Source organism: Gorilla gorilla, chromosome 1, assembly GCF_029281585.2.
Source record: "Gorilla gorilla gorilla isolate KB3781 chromosome 1, NHGRI_mGorGor1-v2.1_pri, whole genome shotgun sequence".
NCBI lineage: Eukaryota > Metazoa > Chordata > Mammalia > Primates > Hominidae > Gorilla > Gorilla gorilla.
In genome coordinates, this window is record NC_073224.2 from 187,649,138 (window position 1) to 187,671,118 (window position 21,981).

General features: G+C 41.7%; 1 protein-coding gene across 2 annotated transcripts in view; it reads right to left on the bottom strand.

The window, feature by feature from the left end:
- The window catches only part of ZFYVE9 (zinc finger FYVE-type containing 9), a 133,030-nt gene that overhangs the window by 10,362 nt on the left and 100,687 nt on the right, over positions 1 to 21,981 (bottom strand). For both annotated transcript variants that reach the window (XM_055348911.2, XM_055348908.2), the window contains 2 exons: positions 3,381 to 3,531; positions 1,518 to 1,598 (listed from right to left, as the gene is read on the bottom strand). In XM_055348911.2, the coding sequence (XP_055204886.2) occupies positions 1,518 to 1,598; positions 3,381 to 3,531 (232 nt within the window). The remainder of the gene's footprint in view (positions 1 to 1,517; positions 1,599 to 3,380; positions 3,532 to 21,981) is intronic.

Genomic DNA, 21,981 nt, shown 5'->3' on the forward strand with positions numbered 1-21,981 from the left:
AGTGCACTCTGTGTTTCACTCACTGTTTCATTAAATTTACCAAAAGAAGACCAAAGCCAGTATCTATAAATATATGTAAGATTATCTACGTATTTCAATCAACACACTGGAATCCAGCCCTAAGAAAGGACCTTTTTTTTTTTTTTAAAGATAGAGTCTCACTCTGTCGCCCAGGCTGGAGTACAATGGCACAATCTCGGCTCACTGCAACCTCTGCTTCCCAGGTTCAAGTGATTCTCCTGCCTCAGCCTCCCAAGTAGCTGGGATTACAGGCATGCGCCACCACGCTTGGCTGTTTTTTATATTTTTAGTTGAGATGGGGTTTCACCATGTCGGCCAGGCTGGTCTCCAACTCCTGACCTCAAGTGATCTGCCCAACTCGGCCTCCCAAAGTGCTGAGATTACAGGCGTGAGCCACCGCACCCAGCCTAAGAAAGGACTGTTTTTACACAGAGCTTTGGAGTGAGCTACTATAAAAATGAAAACCTGTCATCATGTGAGGCAGACTACATTTTCCATAAATGGCCATATCTCCCATCACATTTTTCTACAATGCTATCTTCCCATTCTCCCATGTAGAAGTGAAGTCTAATTTCCCTCCCTTTTTCCAACACCAGAGTATGGTGGAAATGACACAATATAACTTTAAAGGGTGGGTCACAAAAGGCAATGCAGCTTCCAACTTCTTGCTAGAACATTCATGTTTGGAGTCCTGCACCACCATGTAAAAAGTCCAGCTATCCCAATGGTATCAAGCCATGTTAAGGAGTCCCCACGTAAGTACCCCAGTCACCACTCCTAGTCTTTAAATCATCCCAGGCCAGGCCTCAGACGTGTGTGTGAACAAACCTTCATATAATTCTAGCTCCCAGTCATCAGATAACTTCAAGTCATCCCAACTAAGACTCCAAACATCATGAAGCAGTGTTAAGCCATCCCTGCATTGCCCTGTCAAGATTACTGATCTAGAGGATAAGCAAGCATGATAAAATGGTTGTTTTAAGCCATCTGTTATGAAATAAGAGTAACAAAATCAAAACACAATGAATAACCAACAAAGAAAATAAACGGTGTGCCAATTAGCCTTTAGTTTAATTAACTTTTGTCAACATATGTGTCATGTCTAATTATAGCACACTAGCAGCAAGCACATGCCATTTTGTACTCCAAATGATGACCACAGCATTCTTGTGGACAGGAGAGACTTTCATCTACACATTTAGATATTAATATTTCCACCCAATGATATATTTGAACTCAGACTACATGCCCTCAGGTACCTTATCCCAGAGCTCTGAAAGGCCATCTCCTAGTTTTTAATGTCATTGTCACATGGTACCCCTACCACTTACTCCTTTCTTCAGAGAACTAAGCACTCTCACGGCAGTTTTAATTTGCTGAAGAGATGCTACTGAAAAAACAGTAGAAGTCAGACATCTACAGCAGAAGTGTAAAGGGTTCCCTTTATGTACATAAGTTCAGTCCTTATTATGAGGACTGAACAATTCATTCTTTACCTTCCACAATACTGGACTTGGCAAGGTATCCAGAAGAGGATTTCAGAGCGCCACTGAACACAAAGAAACTGGCACCAGTCACTAAAACAGCAATAGAAATAGTTTAGTAAGACAGACCCTAAGCTGGAGGGATTGAGAATAATAACAAAATATTCAGAAGTTGAGAATTCCGACCATCATCACACAGAAAATTTTAAAAAATCAAATCTATATTCCACAATAAACATGTAACCAACAATTCTGATGCTTACAACAGCTTTGGGAACTAGGTTTTAAGATACACTCCCCCATTTTGTTTTGTTCTTCCTCTAATTAAGAATCCAAGTATCTTACAAGAAAAGGAATCTTAATGGTTGAGGTCAGGGAGTTGGCAAGCTATAGCCTGCTTGGCCTCCAGCCTGCTTTTGTAAATAAAATTTTATTGAAACACAGCCATGTCCATTCATTTACTTATTGTCTATGGCAGTTTTTGCACTATAATACTAGAGCCGAACAGTCGTTGACAAAAACCACAGCTTGCAAAGTCTAAAATATTTATCATTTGGCCCTTCGCAAAAAAAGTTTGCCACCCCCAATCTAATCCATTGATTTTCAGATTTTTTTAGATCAAATATATTCTGAAGATAGAAATATGGTTGCCAACTATTCTATCTGCTAAGTTTTTGTTTTTTTTTTTTGAGACGGAGTCTCGCTCTGTCACCCAGGCTGAAGTGCAGTGGTGCTATCTCTGCTCACTGCAAGCTCCACCTCCTGGGTTCACGCCATTCTCCTGCCTCAGCCTCCCGAGTAGCTGGGACTACAGGCATGTGCCAGCATGCCCCACTAACTTTTTTGTATTTTTAGTAAAGATGAGGTTTCACCACGTTGGTCAGGCTGGTCTTGAACTCCTGACCTTAGGTGATCCACCCACCTCGGCCTCCCAAAGTGTTGGGATTACAGGCGTGAGCCACGATGCCCAGCTTTTTCATTTTATTTTTTTTAAGAGACAAGGTCTTGCTATGTTGCCCAGGCTTGTCTTGAACTCCTTAGCTCAAATGATGCTCTCGCCTTGGCCTCCCAAAGTGCTGGGATTACAGGAATGAGCCACCGCGGCTGGCCTAACACAGGATTTCTTAGATTAAATCTATTAAACAAGACTTATTTTTTCATGTGAACAGTTTTTAACACCATGGTGCCTGAGAAAACACTTTGGGTAAGGCCTCTTGAGCAATGCTTCTCAAAGTCGAATGTGCACTTGAATCACACAGAGATCTCGTTAAAATGCAAATTTTGATTAGTGAATCTGGGGTGTGGAGACCACATTCTGAATAGCACTGAAACCTCCTTCAGAATCCTGTCAAGTTAATTAGCATTCTGTGGGAATGGTCATGCAACAAGCTTCAAATTTACCTAAACATACTCTCATTATGGGGCCTAGTTGTGCCTTCAAATGCCAGTGCTGGCCCTTGTCAATATCCTAAGGGCATATTTTCTTTTCTTTTTTTTTTTTTTTAATTATTATACTTTAAGTTCTAGGGTACATGTGCACAACATGCAGGTTTGTTACATACGTATACACATGCCATGTTAGTTTTGCTGCACCCATCAACTCGTCATTTACATTAGGTATTTCTCCTAATGCTATCCCTCCCTCCTAAGGGCATATTTTCAAAATTGTTCCCTCAATAACACATATCCCATTTGCAACTCTGAGTCTGGCCACTTGGGGAGTCAACATAATCCTGAAGAATATGGTTGGAAAGGTTAATTAATTTGTTTGTGGTCACCTATCTAGAAAGTGAGTGTTACGGGACTGAGGTATCTAACTGTCCAAGTCCAGTATAATTTTCCATTATCATAATCTCAACCAGTTCAAATGCTCACCTTTTCTGGGCTGATTGTGAATACTGATAGCCTGGGTCTGATAGTTTCCATCATCATTCTGTACACACACAAGATGAGAGTCTGCCTTTTCATTGAAGCAGGCACCTCCTGCCAGGACATGCTCATTGGACTTGTTCATGGCTTTCATCATCTGCAATCAAAGAGATAACCTTATTCTGACAAGAATGGGCATTTTTCTGTCTGACATGGTGCAACTCCATCTTCTCAAAAACAAAACTAACAGAATATTATGTATTAAAGTGACAAAAAGGGCCACCAAATAATGAAACAAAGTAAAAAAATCAGTCACCATTAACAAATCAATGTACACAAAAATTCCCTGTACATTTTATAAGCGATTTGTACTATGACCTAATAAGCACATGATACATTTTGCATTCACTTTTTGTCTTATTGCTGAATTGAACTCAAGTAGCTAAAATTAGTTTAGCTAATTGTAGTTTCTCCTATATACTGGATTCTCTGAGGATATATAATCTGAAATTCTAAGTTCAAAAGAATGTCCCATATTTAAGTACATCTGCTTTCTTTTTCAACTTCCAAAGGACTGAACTTCCCTCTAAAAACATATGAAATTCAAATTGTTTCTTAATTTTACTAACTTATGTTTGAGATCTTCAATGAAATTAGTTACTAATATTTTGCTTTATTCTTCTCAAAAGATTTAACATGATAATTCTGACCTAATCCAAAAAAAAAAATTCATGGGCCACTGTTTTGCATGTAATACGTAAGAACTCACCTTGATGTTAAACTCCAACCCCTGGCTGAAACAGGTTAATGATCATTTGTTGTTATTTATTTCTATAAAGAGTTTGGGGCCAGGCACGGTGGCTCATGCCTATAATCCCAGCACTTTGGGAGGCCGAGGCAGGCGGATCACAAGGTCAGGAGATCGAGACCATCCTGGTTAATACGGTGAAACCCCGTCTCTACTAAAAATACAAAAAAATTTAGCTGGGCATGGTGGCAGATGCCTGTTGTCCCAGCTACTCGGGAGGCTGAGGCAGGCGAATGGCATGAACCCGGGAGGCGGAGCTTGCAGTGAGCCAAGATCACGCCACTGCACTCCAGCCTGGGGAAAGAGCAAGACTCTGTCTCAAAAAAAAATAAAAAAAAAATAAAGAGTTTGACACCTTTCTTTTTGAGACAGGGTCTCTCTCTGTTGCCCAAGCTGGAATGCAGTGGCTTGATCTTGGCTCACTGCAACCTCCACCTCCTGGGTTCATGCCATTCTCCTGCCTCAGCCTCCCGAGTAGCTGGGACTACAAGTGCCTGCTACCACGCCCAGCTAATTTTTTTGTATTTTTATAGAGACAAGGTTTCACCGTGTTAGCCAGGATGGTCTCAATCTCCTGACCTCGTGATCCGCCCACCTCGGCCTCCCAAAGTGCTGGGATTACAGGCGTGAGCCACTGCACCCAGCCGACACCTTTTTTTTTTTTTTTTTTGAGACAGGGATCTCACTATGTTGTCCAGGCTGGATTCAAGCTCCTTGGCTCAGGTGATCCTCCCACCTCAGCCTCTTGAATGGCTGGGATTATATAGGCACATGCCACCTAGCCCAGCTCTGGGTTAATGATAATTTGTTTTTATTTCCCATTTTTTCCTTCATGTCATCCCATTTGTCCAACTTTCTGATCTAATCCTTTAAAATTGAGCCTTTAAACATCTAACTGGAAACTTATTTTGTTTTACTCCCCTCTTCCTCCTATAAGTTGTAGTGTTGCGGGCCAGGCCCAGTGGCTCACACCTGTAATCCCAGCACTTTAGGAGGCCGAGGTGGGTGAACCACTTGAGGTTAGGAGTTCAAGACCAGCCTGGCCAACATGGTAAAACCCCATCTCTACTAAAAGTACAAAAAAATGAGCTGGGTGTGGTGGCGGGTGCCTGTAATTCCAGCTACTCGGGAGGCTGAGGCAGGAGAATCACTTTACCCCAACAGGTGGAGGCTGCAGTGAGCCAAGATTGCGCTACTACACTCCAGCCTGGGGAACACAGGGAGACTCTATCTCAAAAAACAAAAATAAAATAAAAAAGTTGTAGTGCTGTCAGAGTTGTTTGACTCCATCTTGAACAGGGGCTGGGTAAAATGAGGCTGAAACCTGCTGGGCTGCATCCCAGGAGGTTGGGCATTCTTAGGATAGGAGGAAAGCACAAGATACAGGTCACAAAGACCCCACTGATAAAAACAGAATGCTGTAAAGAAGCTAGCCAAAACCCACCAAAACCAAGATGGTGATGAAAGTGACCACTGGAGGTCCTCACTGCTCATTATCGCTAATTATAATGTATTAGCATGCTAAAAGACGCTCCCACCCATGCATGACAGTTTTACAAATGCCATGGCAATGTCAGGAAGTTACCCTATATGATCTAAAAAGGAAGGAACCCTCAGTTCCAGGAATTCCCCACCCCTTTCCCAGAAAACCCTTTGTTTAGCATATAATCAGGAAATACCGTAAATATACTCAGTCAGGCAGCCCATGACACTGCTCTGCCTATGGAGCAGCCATTCTTTTATTCCTTTTTTGAGATGGAGTTTCGCTCTTGTTGCCCAGGCTGGAGTGCAGTGACACTATCTCAGCTCACCGCAACCTCCAGCTCCCAGGTTCAAGTGATTCTCCTGCCTCAGCCTCCCGAGTAGCTGAGATTACTGGCATGTGCCAGCACACCCACTAATTTTGTATTTTTAGTAGAAATGGGGTTTCTCCATGTTGGTCAGGCTGGTCTCGAACACCCAACCTCAAGTGGTCCGCCCACCTTGGCTTCCAAAGTGCTGGGATTATAGGCGTGAGCCATCGCACCTGGCCTGCCCATTTTTTAACTGGGCTGTCTTTTTTTTAGAGACTATGGTGCTATGTTATGTTATGTTATGTTATGTTATGTTGTTATGTTATGTTATGTTATGTTATGTTATGTTATGTTATGTTATGTTATCCAGGTTGACACTGATCCTCCCACCTTATCCTTCCAAGTAGCTGGAACTACAGGCACATACCCACTTTGCCTTGCTGTCTTCGCTGTTGACACAAAAGAATTTTTTGTTTTGTTTTGTTTTTGAGACAGTCTCGCTCTGTCACCCAGGCTGGAGTGCAGTGGCGCGATCTAGGCTCACTGCAAGCTCCACCTCCCAGGTTCACGCCATTCTCCTGCCTCAGCCTCCCGAGTAGCTGGGATTACAGGTGCTGGCCACCATGCCCGGCTAATTTTTTGTATTTTTAGTAGAGATGGGATTTCACCATATTAACCATGATGGTCTCGATCTCCTGACCTCGTGATCCGCCCGCCTTGGCCTCCCAAAGTGCTGGGATTATAGGCATGCGCCACCGCGCCCGGCCGATATGTAAGAATTCTTAAGACCCTTATGAGAGATATGATCTGAAAATATTTTCTCCCATTTTATAGGTTGTCTTTTCATTTTCTTGCTAATGTCCTTGGATGCACAAAATTTCTAATTTTTATTAAATCCAATTCATCTCTTTTTTTTCTTTTGTTGCTTGTGCTTTTGGGGTCATATCTAAGAATCCAATGCCAAATCCAGGGTCACGAAAGATTACTGTTTTCGTCTAATAGCTTTATGGTTTTAGCTCTTATATTTAGTTTGTTGGTTGATTGTTTTGAGTCAGTTTTTATATATAATGTGAGGTAAGGGTAAGTTTTAAAATTGAGAAGTATAAATCCACCAATTTTGTTCTTCTTTTTTCAAGAACATCCACGAAGGGCTATTCAGGGCCCCTTGCAATTACAGATGATTTGAATATTGGCTTTTCCATTGCTGCAAAAAGGCCATTGAAATTTTGATACGGCTTGCAATGAATCATTTGTAGATCACTTTTAATATTGACATCTTAACAATATTAAGTCTTCTAATCCATGGAACATCTTTCCATTTACACAGGTCTTTAATTACTTTCAGCAACGTTTTGTAGTTCTCAGGGTACAAGTCTTTTACTTCCTTGGTTAAATTTACTCCTAGGTATTGTATCCATACAACTCTAAGGCATCATCATCATCTCTTGGCTTTACTTTGTTATAACTCTTCCAAAGCACCAGAGGTATCCAAACTATAATTGAATACTCCTCTTACACTGATATTTATCAACCTCAGTAATCCAAACCACTTCTACCCAGGTTTTCCAAAGGTTACTTTGAAATAATTCTTCTGTAAATAGGATGAGTCAGCTAGAAGATTTCTGCTTAGCAAAGCCAACTGACAGACACATTTAGGTTCTCATTTGCAATTTACATTTGTATCACATGAAAGAAACTGAGATGATCACAATTTTAAAGAAATCATTTCTTCCGAATCATTAGGCTAAAGTGGTTTCTAATTTTGTCTACACAAAGCAGACTAAGAAACATTTTCAGTCCAGACATTCTGAATAAATTAGCTGGCCTCAAAGGAAATCATTTCCTTGGATGTAGATTACAAGTCCAATGAAAGAAACTTCATATTTCTTTAGAGATAAATGAATATATTTTCTCTTAAGATAATGCTCAGTTACAACAAGAGCAGAGTTTTCAAGAGATTCAAAGGACCTTACTGACCATAAAACAAACTTACACTAGTCATATAATGATATAAATATTTGACTATCCATTTTGGTTGTGTTATTCTGCTGTCAATTCAAATTCTGTAATGCTGTATCTATACCTATTTTCACCATAGTTCAAGGCCTAATTGCCTCTTTTCTGGACATAATGACCTTGTAACTGGTTTTCCTACAGTGAATCTCTATCAGTTCTGATTCATCACATACAATGTTTTCGTACTTATCAAAGCACAGCTCTATGTCACATCTTCTCCAGCTTGTCCTCCATTCAGAATCTCAAGCTTCCTATGCTCTAACCCCAAATCTTGCCTCCCTCCTACAGTATCCTTACATGCTGCTTACATGCAGGACTACTTCCTGATGGCCTACCATTTCCCATCCCTGAGGCTTTGCATTACTATTTTCTTTTTGGGTTTTTTTTTTTTTTTCTTTTTGAGACAGAGTCTTGCTCTGTTGGCCAGGCTGGAGTGCAGTGGTGTGGTCCTGGCTCACTGCGGCCTCTGCCTCCTGAGTTCACGCGATTCTCCTTCCTCAGCATCCCAAGTAGCTGGGACTGCAGGCGCCCGCCACCACCCGGGCTAATTCTTTGTATTTTTAGTAGAGACGGAGTTTGACCATCTTGGCCAGGCTGGTCTCAAACTCCTGAGCTTAAGTGACCCACCCACCTCGGCCTCCCAAAGTCATGGGATCACATGCGTGAGCCATCGCGCCCGGCCTACCTTCCCTTTTCTTCTCCCATGTCCAAGCACCTGAAAAAGTAGTCCCCTGAAAATGCCAATTTCAGCATGAAGACTTTTTTTTTTTTTTTTTTTCTGAGACCAACTCTCCCTCTGTCGCTCAGGCTGGAGTGCAGTGGCACCATCTCAGCTCACTGCAACCTCTTGCCTCCCGGATTCAAGCAATTCTTCTGCCTCAGCCTCCCGAGTAGCTGGGACTTCAGGCACACGCCACCACGCCCCACTAATTTTTGTATTTTTAATAGAGATGGGGTTTCACCATATTGGCCAAACTGGTTTCGAACTCCTGACCTTGTGATCTGCCCGACTCAGCCTCCCAAAGTGCTAGGATTACAGGCGTGAGCCACTGCGCCTGGCCAGCATGAAGACTTCTTTAACCTCCAATGAGACATTAATGTGACCATTACCTTCTTTGAAATGCCATAGCACATTCTCTGTACTTTTTATATGCCATCATTCACATTCAACCTGGAATAATGCTTAATTGCAAGACCAACATTATTTTTGTTTGTTTGTTTTTGAGACAGAGTCTCACTCTGTCACCAGGCTGGAGTGTAGTGGTGCAATCTCGGCTCACTGCAAACTTCGCCTCCTGGGTTCAAGCGATTCTCCTACCTCAGCCTCCCGAGTAGCTGGGACTACAGGTGCATGCCACCACGCCCAGCTAATTTTTGTATTTTTAGTAGAAATGGGGTTTCACCATGTTAGCCAGGATGGTCTCTATCTCCTGACCTGGTGATCCACCCGCCTCAGCCTCCCAAAGTGCTGGGTTACAGGCATGAGCCACTGTGCCCAGCCTTGTTTGTTTTTGAGATGGAGTTTCACTCTTGTTGCCCAGGCTGGAGTGCAATGGTGCAGTCTTGGCTCATTGCAACCTCCACCTCCTGGGTTCAAGTGATTCTCCTGCCTCAGCCTCTCAAGTAGCTGGGATTACAGGCACAGGCATGTGCCACCATGTCCAGCTATTTTTTTTTTTTTTTTTTTTTTTTTGGTATTTAGTAGAGACAGGGTTTCACCATGTTGGTCAAGCTGGTCTTGAACTCCTGACCTTAGGTGATCCACCCACCTTGACCTCCCAAAGTGCTGGGATTACAGGCATGATCCACCATGCCTGGCCTTCGACCAACAGTATCTGAATACTGGCCTTGCTCGTAACTATCTGTGTGTCTTTGGTAAACTTACTTAACCTCTCTGTGTCCCAGGACCCTCTTCTATAAAATGTGATAATAAAAGTAACTATTTCATAGAGTTATGAGAGTTAGATAAATTAATATTTACAAAGTGCTTAGGACAGCATCAAACATATAATAAGTACTGTTTTAACAAACAATTTGTTAAATAAAATTTGTATGCTCATCTTCCCTACCCTGCCTACTGAACCTTAAAGCAACCTTAAAACCAGCAGCAAATAATTCAACCAGGTAGCTCCTATACCTCTTATAAGATAATGAAATTAAGGACCTTTCCTAAAAGTTTACAAATTATTGAGAATGAGATACCAGTAAAAGGCAGAGAAACAACTGCTGTAACAACAGAATGTGCAAAGTACGTAACATTTCCAGAGCACCAACCATGAGCCGGGCACTGAGCAAGCTGAGCTAAATGCTACAGGAGCATTATCTCAAAAGAACCATTTTAGCACATCAAGTGAAACAGCACGAGCTTTACCTCCCGGTGTTTCCCACCCTTGGAGTCCCGGAAAAATCACAGGAGCCAATTAAAAGAACACAGTTCTATGAATGATTATGCTGCAGAAGTGTGTGAAGAGTTATAACACCTAATCCATCTTTCGGTTAACACAGCATGTACTTCAATTTCCTCTCTGAGATCTCATGTTTAAAAAATGACTATTTAGCCTTTCGATTTGAACTGGAAAGGATTTATAGAGGCGTTTAAGCAGAGTCTTGAGGAGTGGATACAATTTGTATATGTGTTAGGCTTAGCATAGGGCCTTTGTCATGGCAGGCACTCCATAAATACTTGCTGAATATACTAGTTAGTAAACCGAATAAGTAGGAATAGATTTGGATGGCTTGTAATAGTCATAAAACTATACTGAGAGTTAATGTGGTTAGCACGATTTTCTTTTAAATCTTGATTCACTTGTAATTAGTGTCACATAGATTGGGTATCTAATAAAATAAGTTTCTGTTTTTGTTTTCATTTCTTGAGACAGTCTCGCCTTCTCGTTCAGGCTGGGGTGCAGTAGCATGATCACTGCTCACTGCAGCCTTGACCTCTGGGGCTCAGGTGATCCTCCCACCTCAACCTCCCAAGAAGTTGGGACTGCAGGTATGTGCCACCACACCTGGCTAATTCTTTTATTTTTTATGTATTTATTATTTAATTTTTTAGAGATGGAGTCTCGCTCTGTCGCCCAGGCTAGAGTGCAGTGGTGCAATCTCAGCTCACTGCAAGCTCTGCCTCCCGCGTTCACACCATTCTCCTGCCTCAGCCTCACTGCAAGCTCTGCCTCCCGGGTTCACACCATTCTCCTGCCTCAGCCTCCCGAGTAGTTGGGACTACAGGGGCCCACCACCACATCCAGCTAATTTTTTGTATTTTTAGTAGACATAGGGTTTCACCATGTTAGCCAGGATGGTCTTGATCTCCTGACCTCATGATCCGCCTGCCTCAGCCTCCCAAAGTGTTGGGATTACAGGCGTGAGCCACCACGCCCAGCCTAATTCTTTTATTTTTAATTTTGTATGGATGAGGTCTTTCTTACTATGTTGCCAAGGCTGGTTTCAAATCTTGGGGCTAAAGTGATCCTCCCTCCTCAGCCTCCCAAAGTGCTGGAACGACAGGCGTGAGCCACTGTACCCGGCCAAATAAAATAAGTTTTAGTGATTCAGTTCTACAAACATTATCAAGTGATTAACAAAGGCTTTACATAGGAAGATCCAGTACAAAGGTGTGAAAAATCTATGAAAAGTGAACAACTACAAGGATACAGGGAAGCATGAAAGACACTCTGTGCCCTCAAGAGGCTCACAATTCAGAGGACAGGATTCACACCCATCATCCTGTGCATGTTACAGAAATAAAGAACAACAGGAAAATGGAGGAGAAAAACAGTGACACTGTCTAGGGGATGGAGAATTCTAGGGAGGTTTGCTAAAGGCTATCAGGTATATAAAAAGAATATTTCGGACAGAGGAAACAGCATAAGTGAGGAACAGAACTAGAACTGAGAAAGAAACACTGAGCTGAAGAACGATGGAAAAGGTGGAAGAATATACTTTCTTGGAGTAATTTTAAGAAAAATGTAAATACGTACATACCCTTCCAGTTAGCTGAAATTCACTAGTGTCCAGAGGCTAGACCCCATCTTCAAGTCCTATGAATCTACATATTGACAACTATGAGTCTTCATTCAATCTGTTTTGTTTGTGTGTGTGTGTGTGTGTGTGTGTGTGTGTGTGTGTGTGTGTTTTGAGACAGGGTCTTGTTCTGTTGCCCCGGCTGGAGTGCAGTGGCATAATCATAGCTTACTGCAGTCTCCAACTCTTGGGCTCAAGTGAGCCTCGCACCTCAGCCTCCCAGGTACACAGACTATAGCTATGTACCACTATGCCCAGCTATCTTTATTTTCATTTGTTTTTTTTGTGGTTTTTTTTTTTTTTTTGAGACTGAGTCTTGCTCTTGTTGCCCAGGCTGGAGTGCAATGGCACAATCTCAGTTCACTGCAATCTCCGCCAACCAGGTACAAGCAATTCTCCTGTCTCAGCCTCTCAAGTAGCTCAGATTACAGGCATGCGCCATCACACCTGGCTATTTTTTTTTTTTTTTTGTATTTAGTAGAGACGGGGTTTCACCACGTTAGTCAGGGTGGTTGTGAACTCCGGACCTCAGGAGTGATTCTCCTGCCTCAGCCTCCCAAGTAGCTGGGATTACAGGCATGTGCTGCCATGCCCGCCTAATTTTTGTTATTTTTTGGTAGAGATGGGGTTTCACCATGATAGCCAGGCTGCTCTCAAACACCTGACCTGAAGTGACCCTCCCTCCTTGGCCTCCCAATGTGCTGGGATTACAGGCATGAGGCAAAGTGCCTGGCCCTCTGGCCTACTTTTATTTTGTAGAGCTGAGGTCTCACGCTATGTGCCCAGGCTGCCTTCACTCATTCATTCAGAAAATACTTATTCATTTAGCCAATGGGCATTGAGTATCTAATATGTGCCAGACACTGTTTTAGTGCTTGCTTTATTCAGTAGAAAACAAGCAAACAAATTCCTGCTCTCACAGAGCTTATATTCTTGTGTGTAGGAGGAGGAGACAAAAACAATAAACAAATAAGTAAAATACATAAAACTATTATACAATGACAAGTGCTACAGAGAAAAAATAAAACATGGAAGGAGGACTGGGAGTATTGGTGGGTACAATTTTAAATAGGAGAGTCAGAGGATGTCTTACTGAAAAAAGTGAGGGAAAAGCCAAAGGCTCTTATCCCACTGTATGGGGATATGTGCAAGGCCCTGGAGGGCAGTAAGGTAGCATGCCCTGGAATTTCAAGAACACTGAGGACAGTGTGGCCAGAGCTGAGTGACAGAAAAGGAAGAGTTATAAAAAATGAGGTCACAGAGGGCCGGGCGTGGTGGCTCACACCTGTAATCCCAGCACTTTGGGAGGCCAAGATGGGCGGATCACGAGGTCAGGAGATCAAGACCATCCTGGCTAACACGGTGAAACCCTGTCTCTACTAAAAATACAAAAAATTAGCTGGGCTCGGTGGCAGGCGCCTATAGTCCCAGCTACTCAGGAGGCTGAGGCAGGAGAATGGCGTGAACCTGGGAGGCAGAGTTTGCAGTGAGCTGAGATCATGCCACTGCACTCCAGCCTGGGCGATAGAGCGAGACTCTGTCTCCAAAAAAGAAAAAAAGAGATCACAGAGATAATGAGTCGAGAAATACAAATGGTGTAGAGGACCTGTGTCATTCTGATTGGGATGAAAAATCTGTGAAAGGTTTTAAGCAGAGGAGTGATATGATATGACTTAGTTTTGAAAGGACCAGGCTGGGCGTGGTGGCTCACTCCCGTAATCCCAATACTTTGGGAGGCCAAGGCGGGCAGGTCACAAGGTCAGGAGTTCGAGACCAGCCTGGGCAATACAGTGAAACCCCGTCTCTACTAAAAATACAAAAATTAGCCGGGCATGGTGGTGGCACGCCTGTAGTCCCAGCTACTCAGGAGGCTGAGGAAGAAGAATCGCTTGAACCCGGGAGGCAGAAGTTGCAGTGAGCCGAGATCGCGCCATTGCACTCCACTGGGCGACACAGCGAGACTCTGTCTCAAAAAAAAAAAAAAAAAGAAAAGACCACTTAGGCTGCTACAATGAAAACAGACTGACAAGGGTACTAATAGGAAGACCAGTTAGAAGGCCACTGCAGAAATCTAGGTCAGAGACCAGACTGGTCCCAGGATTGAGAGGCAGCTGGATTATAGATATATTTAGAAAGTAGAGGCAGCAGGATTTCCTGATAGATTTGTCTATCAAGGAATGAGGAAAAGAAGATTCAAAGATGACTCTAAAGTTTTGGGCTTGGGTAACTGGAAAGATGACAGCACTGTCATTAATTTAGATAGAGAAGCCTGTAAGATGACCATGTCAAAGGTGAACTTGCTAAGCTTGAAATGTGTATGCAAGTGGAGATGTCAAGTGGGCAGTAAGACAGTCAAGTCTACAAAACAGCAGAGAGATTCAGGCTAAAACAAACATTTGGAAGATGTCAGCTTAGAAATAGTATTTAAGCCCATAGAACTGGGTAAGATTACCAAGGAAATGTATAGAGGCAAATAAGACTTACAAGAACTAATGTCTTGGGTTTTCCAAAATGAATACGAAATGGGGTCAGAAAGGAGGGTGTACGGAGATAGAAATTAAATTACGATAAATGAGGGATGCCCTAGGAGTCCAGAACTTCTTGTGGTGCTTGACATAAACACAATGAGATTAGAGCTGATGGTCTCAAGGACAAATATGGCAGCGAGGTTGTGAGTTCTGGGAGACAGGGAAAGCCAGGAGTTTGACTAGAAGTCCAGTGTAGTAGAACCACTCCTGTCAATGGGCATGTACACAAGAGAGAAGACAGTACTATCCTGGGCATGTGGGGTTCAGCAGTGGCCTCCTCTTGCAGTCAGTGGAGGTACAGCATCATGGGCTTCTTCTTGAGGATTCTTTTATTTGAACATATCTATTGTTAAATACTGTCTTTTATGTATAAACTAGGAAAAGCTATACCAATAATCAATGGAACATCATCTCTCTCCTCTGCACTATTCTCCAGAGGACCTTTGACCAACTCCTTTCATTCCTTTAAGAAGAGGACTATCAGCTCCTAATTCCCTAAAAGAAATGTATTCCTTGAAGGCCAGAGAATCAAACATTCCTCAAACAGATTTTAGCGCCATCTGTTCTCGCCAGTGCTACAAAGAACCTATGAAATTATGCTTTTGTAATTTCACACTTCTCTGAAGAATATGTGTAGTTTCAAATTAAAATAAACCAAAACTCCTATTTTAGAAGCTTAGAGTGGGAAAGAATCTCAAGAGGCCATTCAGCCTATTTTTCAGCCTGTCCTATACAAGATGGAGAATTGTACAAATACATGATTTCAGATTCTTGTATCACAACCAACATAAACTTCTCTATTCCTATCTTTTTGGTGTTGAGTAGAGTTAACAAAACCTTGTTCCTTTTTGTGTAAGACTTCGATAGGTTAACTCTTTGGCTATATCACTGCAGTGACCTGATCAAAGTTTGAACGTCTATTACATTACCAGAAAAAAAAAAATGATGTATTTTCTTTTACAGTTATATTTAAAATAACTGATGAATTACACATATTTAAAGTGTACAATTTGATGAATTCTGACATGTGCATATACTCATAAAAAGGCACTTGCAATCACCCCCCAAAATTTCCTTGAGCCCCTTTGTAATATATGGTTCCCTCACCCTCCTTCAAGCCAAAGGTCACTAAGATTTTTATCTTATGTTTTCTTTCAGAAGTTTTAGTTTTAACTCTGTATAAATCTATGAACCATTTCCAATTAATTTTTGTACATGGTATGAGGTAAAGGTTGAGGTTCATCTTCTTTTTCAAACAACTGGCTATACAATTATAAAGACCATTTTTGTTCAAAAGATTATCCTTTTGCTAATGAACTGCCTTGGCATCTTTATGGAAAAGCAATTGAGCATCTGTAAGCATCTATGTTTTGACTCTCTGTTCTGTTCCATTGGTCTATTCATATATATTTACACCCAAACAATACTGCTTTGATCACTCTACTTTTAAAATACATCTTAACAGCCGGGCGCGGTGGCTAATGCCTGTAATCCCAGCACATTGGGAGGCCGAGGTGGGTGGATCACCTGAGGTCAGGAGTTCGAGACCAGCCTGGCCAACATGGAGAAACCCCGTCTCTACTAAAAATACAAAATTAGCTGGGCGTGGTGGCATGAGCCTGTAATCCCAGGTACTCGGGAGGATGAGGCAGGAGAATCACTTGAACCCAGGATGCGGAGGTTGCAGTGAGCTGAGATCGCACCATTGCACTCCAGCCTGGGCAACAAGAGCGAACCTCTGTCAAAAAAAATAAAGGTCTTAACATCATCCAAGAAGTCCTGGAATTATTTTTTCTTTTTTTTTTTTTTTGAAACAGAATCTCCCCCTCTCTGTCACCAGGCTGGAGTGCAGTGGCGCAATCTCAGCTCACTGCAACCTCTGCCTCCTGGGTTCAAGAGATTCTCCTGCCTCAGCCTCCCAAGTAGCTGAGATTACAGGCACACATCACCACGCCCAGCTTATTTTTGTATTTTTAGTAGAGATGGGATTTCACCATGTTGGCCAGGATGGTCTCGATCTCCTGACCTCATGATCTGCCCACCTTGGCCTCCTCAAGTGCTGGGATTACAGGCCTGAGCCACCGCGCCTGGCTATTATGTTCTTTTTCAAAGTTGTTTTGGCTCTTCTAGGTTCTTTGCATCCCCATATAAATTTCAGGATCAGTACCTCAATTTTTATTTATTTATTTTTTTTTTGAGACGGAGTTTTGCTCTTGTTACCCAGGCTGGAGTACAATGGTGCGTTCTCGGCTCACTGTAACCTCCACCTCCCGGGTTCAAGTGATTCTCCTGCCTCAACCTCCTAAGTAGCTGGGATTACAGGTATGCGCCACCACGCCCAGCTAATTTTGTATTTTTAGTAGAGATGGGGTTTCACCATGTTGGTCAGGCTGGTCTCAAACTCCTGACCTCAGGTGATCCGCCCACATCGGCCTCCCAAAGTGTTAGGATTACAGGTGTGAGCCACTGTGCCCAGCCAATTTTTATTGATAAAAAAGCCTACTCGTATTTTGATTGGGATTGTGTTGAAGCTACAGATCAATTTGGGGACAACTGCAATCTTAACAGTACTGAGTCTACCAATCCATAAATATTATATATCTCTACTTAGGTCTTTAAATTCTCGTAACAATATTTTGTAGTTTTCAGTGTGTAAGTATTACAGATCATTTAAGAAATTTATCCCAAATTATGTCATATTTTTGATGTTGTGGTTTTTTCTTTGAGACAGGGTCACACTCTGTCACCCAGAGTGAAGTGCAGTGACACAATCTCAGCTCACTGCAACCTCTGCCTCCTAGGCTCAAGTGATCCTCCCACCTCAGCCTCTTGAGTAGCTGGAACTACAGGCATGTGCCATGACACCTGGCTAATTTTTGTATTTTTTGTACAGACAGGTTCTCGCCGTGTTGCCCAGGCTGGTCTAGAACTCCTGGGCTCAAGCAATCAGCCCACCTTGTCCTCCAAAGTGTTGGAATTACAGGTGTGAGCCACCACACCTGGCCTACTGTATTGTTATTAAATTTCTATATTCAATTGTTCATTGCTAGTATACCAAAATACTACTGATTTTTATACAATAATCTCACGACTTTGCTAACTTCACTTAGTAGATCTAGTGGCCATTTTGTAGACTCCGTAAGGATTTGCTACACAGACAGCCATGTTATCCATGAATACCGACAGTCTTTTTTTATATATATAATTTTATGACTCTTATTTTTTTTTCCCCTTATTACATGGGCTAGAAGCTCCATTACAATGCTCAATAAAAACAGGAGTGAACATCCCCTTCTTGTTTCCAATCTTAAAGGGGAAGCACTCAGTCTGTTACCATTAGAGATGTTATAGATTTTTCATAGATAATCATTAGCTTGTGAAAGTTCTCTTCTTAGATTGCCAAGATACACACACACACACACACACACACACACACACACACAAACACAATCATGCTCTCTCTAATCTTGAATGGAAGTAGGATTTCGTCAACTGCTTTTGCTGTATCATATGGTTTTCGTTTTTCATCCTGTTAAAGGATCCTGTATCCTAAACTATGGAATGAGTTTTGAATGTTAAACCAACTTAGCATTCCTGAAATAAACCATGTTTAGTCATAATATACATTATTATTTTATGTATTGTTAGAGTGGATTTACTAAAAATTTGTTAACTATTTATGCAAATAACTTCATGAGAGGTATGATGTATAGTTTTCCTTTTTTGTAATGTCTTTTTTTGGTTTTGTTATTAGTATAAGGCTGACCTCATAGAGTAAGATTCCTTCTCTTCTATTTTCTTGGTGTGTTTGCACAGAAATGGTGTTATTTCTTCCTTCATTGTTAAGTTACCAGTGAAACCATCTGAACTAGGACTTTTCTTTGTGAGAAGGTTTTAAACAATAAAGTCAATTCTTTTAATAAATACAGGGCTATTTAGATTATCTATTTAATCTTGAGAGCTGTGAAAACTTACTGTTCAAATAATTTGCCTATTTTATCTAAGTTGAACGCACACTGACCAAAACATGTTCATACTGTCTATCGGACCTGTAATGATAGTTTCCCTCTTTTACATCCTAAAAAGGTAATTTGTGCTTTCCCTATCTAATCAGTCTAACTAGAGGTTTATCAATTTTATTGCTCTTCTCAAAGAACTGGCTTTTGGTTTCATTAATTTTCTTTATTGTTTTCGTCTTCTATTTTATGGATTGCTTATCTTTATTATTTCTTCTCTTTTATTTTGTATTTCATTTACTCTTTGTTGTCTAATTACTTAAGGTAGATGAGTAGGTCATTGATTTGAGATGTCTTTTTTTCTTTCTTTTTTTTTTTCTGAGACAGAGTCTTGCTCTGTCACCCAGGCTGGAGTGCAATGGCGTGATCTCGAGTTACCGCAACCTCCATCTCCTGGGATGACAGACACGCACCATCATGCCCGGATAATTTTTTTGTATTTTTAGTAGAGGTGGGGTTTCACCATGTTGGCCAGGCTGGTCTCAAACTCCTGACCTCAAGTGATCCCCCCACCTCAACCTCCCAAAGTGCTGAGATTACAGGCATGAGCCACCGCACCTGGCCTTTTTTTCTAATACAAGGGTTTAATGCTATAAATTTATCTCTAATCATTGTTTTAGCTGTATCCCCAATTTTTATATCTCATGTTTTCATTTTCAAGCAGTTCAAAATATTTTATAATTTTCCTTTTGGTTTATTCTTTGACCCATGGATTATTGGGAAATGTACACTTTATTTCCAAATATTTGGGAATTTTCTAGAGATCTTTCTGGCATTGGTTTCTTATTTAAAGCTGTGTGGTCACAGACCACATTCTGTATGATCTGAATCATCTTACATTTATTGAGACCTCTTTTACACCACAGAAAATGGTCTATTTTGTAAATGTTCTGTGTGCACTGGAAACGAATGTGCATTCTGATGCTGTTGTGTGGAGTATTTTATAAAAATCAATTAAGTAAAATTGGCTGTGCTGTTCAAGTTTTCCATAGTCCCGCTGATTTTCTATTTACTACTTCCTTCAATTAGTGACACAGGGTTATTGAAATCTCCAAATATTATTGTGGGTTTCTCCATTTAACCTTTTGTTTTACCAGTTCTCTCACTGTGCATTTTGAAGCTCTGTTATTTAGATACATGTTTTGAAATTGTTGTATCATTTTGATAAATTGATCTTTTTATAAATATGGTATGTATTTCTTTATCCCTGGTAGTAATATATGTTCTGAAATAACCTGGATATTAATATAGCCATTTCAGCTTTAATTAATATTACTATGCTATCTTTTCTACCCATTTAGTTTTTTTTTTTTTTTTTTGAGACCAGTCTCACTCTGTTGCCCAGGCTGGAATGCAGTGGCGTGATCTCGGCTCAGTGCAACCTCCACCTCCCAGGTTCAAGCAATTCTCCTGCCTCAGCCACCCGAGTAGCTGGGATTACAGGCACCCACCACCAAAGCCCAGCTAATTTTTGTGTTTTAGTAGAGACGGGGTTTCACCATGTTGGCCAGGCTGGTCTCACATGCCTGACCTCAGATGATGCACCCGCCTTGGCCTTCCAAAGTGTTGGGATTACAGGCGTCAGCCACTGCACCCAGCTGTGGTTTTCTTTTTTTTTGAGATGGAGTTTCACTCTTGTTGCCCAGGCTGAAGTGCAATGGCAGGATCTCGGCTCACTGCAACCTCTGCCTTCTGGGTTCAGGTGATTCTCCTGCCTCAGCCTCCCGAGTAGGTGGGACTACAAGCACGCACCACCATGCCTGGCTAATTTTGTATTTTTAGTAGAGACGGGGTTTTGCTATGTTGGCCAGGCTGGTCTCGAACTCCTGACCTCAAGTGATCTGCCTGCCTCGGCCTCCCAAAGTGTTGGGATTACAGGCGTGAGCCATCATGCCCAGCCCCGGCCGTGTTTTTCTTATACGTATGTTTCTTACACAACATATAGATGAATCTTCCTTATTCAGTCTGACAATCTCTGCCTTTTACTTGAAGGTATTTAGATCATTTGTATTTGAGTCATTTTTTTTAATATGGCTGGATTTAAATTTACTATCTTGCTATTTATTATTTGTCCCATCTCTTCTTTGTTATCTTTTTCAGCCTTTTTTTATGATTCCATTTTATTATTTTTGTTGATTAGATATACCTACCCATTTTGAGTTTTTTAGTGGTTGCTTTTGGGTTTATATTACGTATCTTTAATTTATCAATAAACTTTTAAGTAAAATTATACCACATCACATGTCATATACTTCCATATCCTCTTCCCTGGCCTTTTTGCTACCGTTCTACATTTTTGTCTCTACATATGGTATAAATTCTGCAATACATTACTATTTAATATATGTTATTTTATTTTAGAGACAGGGTCTCATTCCATTGCCCAAGCTGGAGTGGAATGGTGTGATCATAGTTCACTGCAACCTCCAATCACTGGGCTCAAGCAATCCTCCTGTCTCAGCCTAGAGAGTAGCTAGGAATACTGGTATGTGCCACCATACCCAGCTAATTTTTGTACTTTTTATAAAGATGGTGTCTCATTTTGTTGCCTAGCTGTCCTTGAACTCCTGGCTTCAAGCAATCCTCCCACCTCAGCCTCTCAAAGTGCAGGGATTACAGGCATGAGCCACTGCACCCGGCCAAACATTTAATTTGAAACAGTTAATTGTCTTTTAAAAAAATGTTACGTTTACCTATAAATTTATCATTTCTGTCACTTTTCATTCCTTTGTGTAGATCCAGATTTCCAATATTTGGTATTCTCCTTGATGGACTTTAACATTTCTTGTGGAACAGGTCTGTTGGTGATAAATTCTATGTATCCGAGAAAACGCTTTGCCTCAGTGGCACGATCTCAGCTCACTACAACCTCTGCCTCCCAGATTTCAAGCAATTCTCGTGCCTCGGCCTCCTGAGTAGCTGGGACTACAGGGGCCCACCACCGCGCCTGGCTGGTTTTTGCTTTTTTTTTTCTTTTTGAGACCGGGTCTCACTCTGTAGTCCAAGCTGGAGTGCAGTGGTGCAATCTTGGCTCACTGCAACCTTTGCCTCAAGCGATTCTCCTGCCTTAGCCTCCCAAGTAGCTGGGACTAGAGGCGCGCGCCACCACACCTGGTTAATTTTTTTGTATTTTTAGTAGAGACCAGGTTTCACCACGTTGCCCTAGGTGGTCTCGAACTCCTGAGCTCAGGTGATCCACCCGCCTTGGCATCCCAAACTACTGGGATTACAGGCGTGAGCCACAGCACCTGGCCTACTTTTGTATTTTTAGTAGAGATGGGGCTTTCACCATGTTAGCCAGTTTGGTCTCGAACTCTTGGCCTCAAGTGATCCGCCCACCTTGGCCTTCCAAAGTGCTGGGATTATGGGTGTGAGTCACTGCGCCCAGCCTGCCTTCATTTTTAAAACGTATTTTTACTG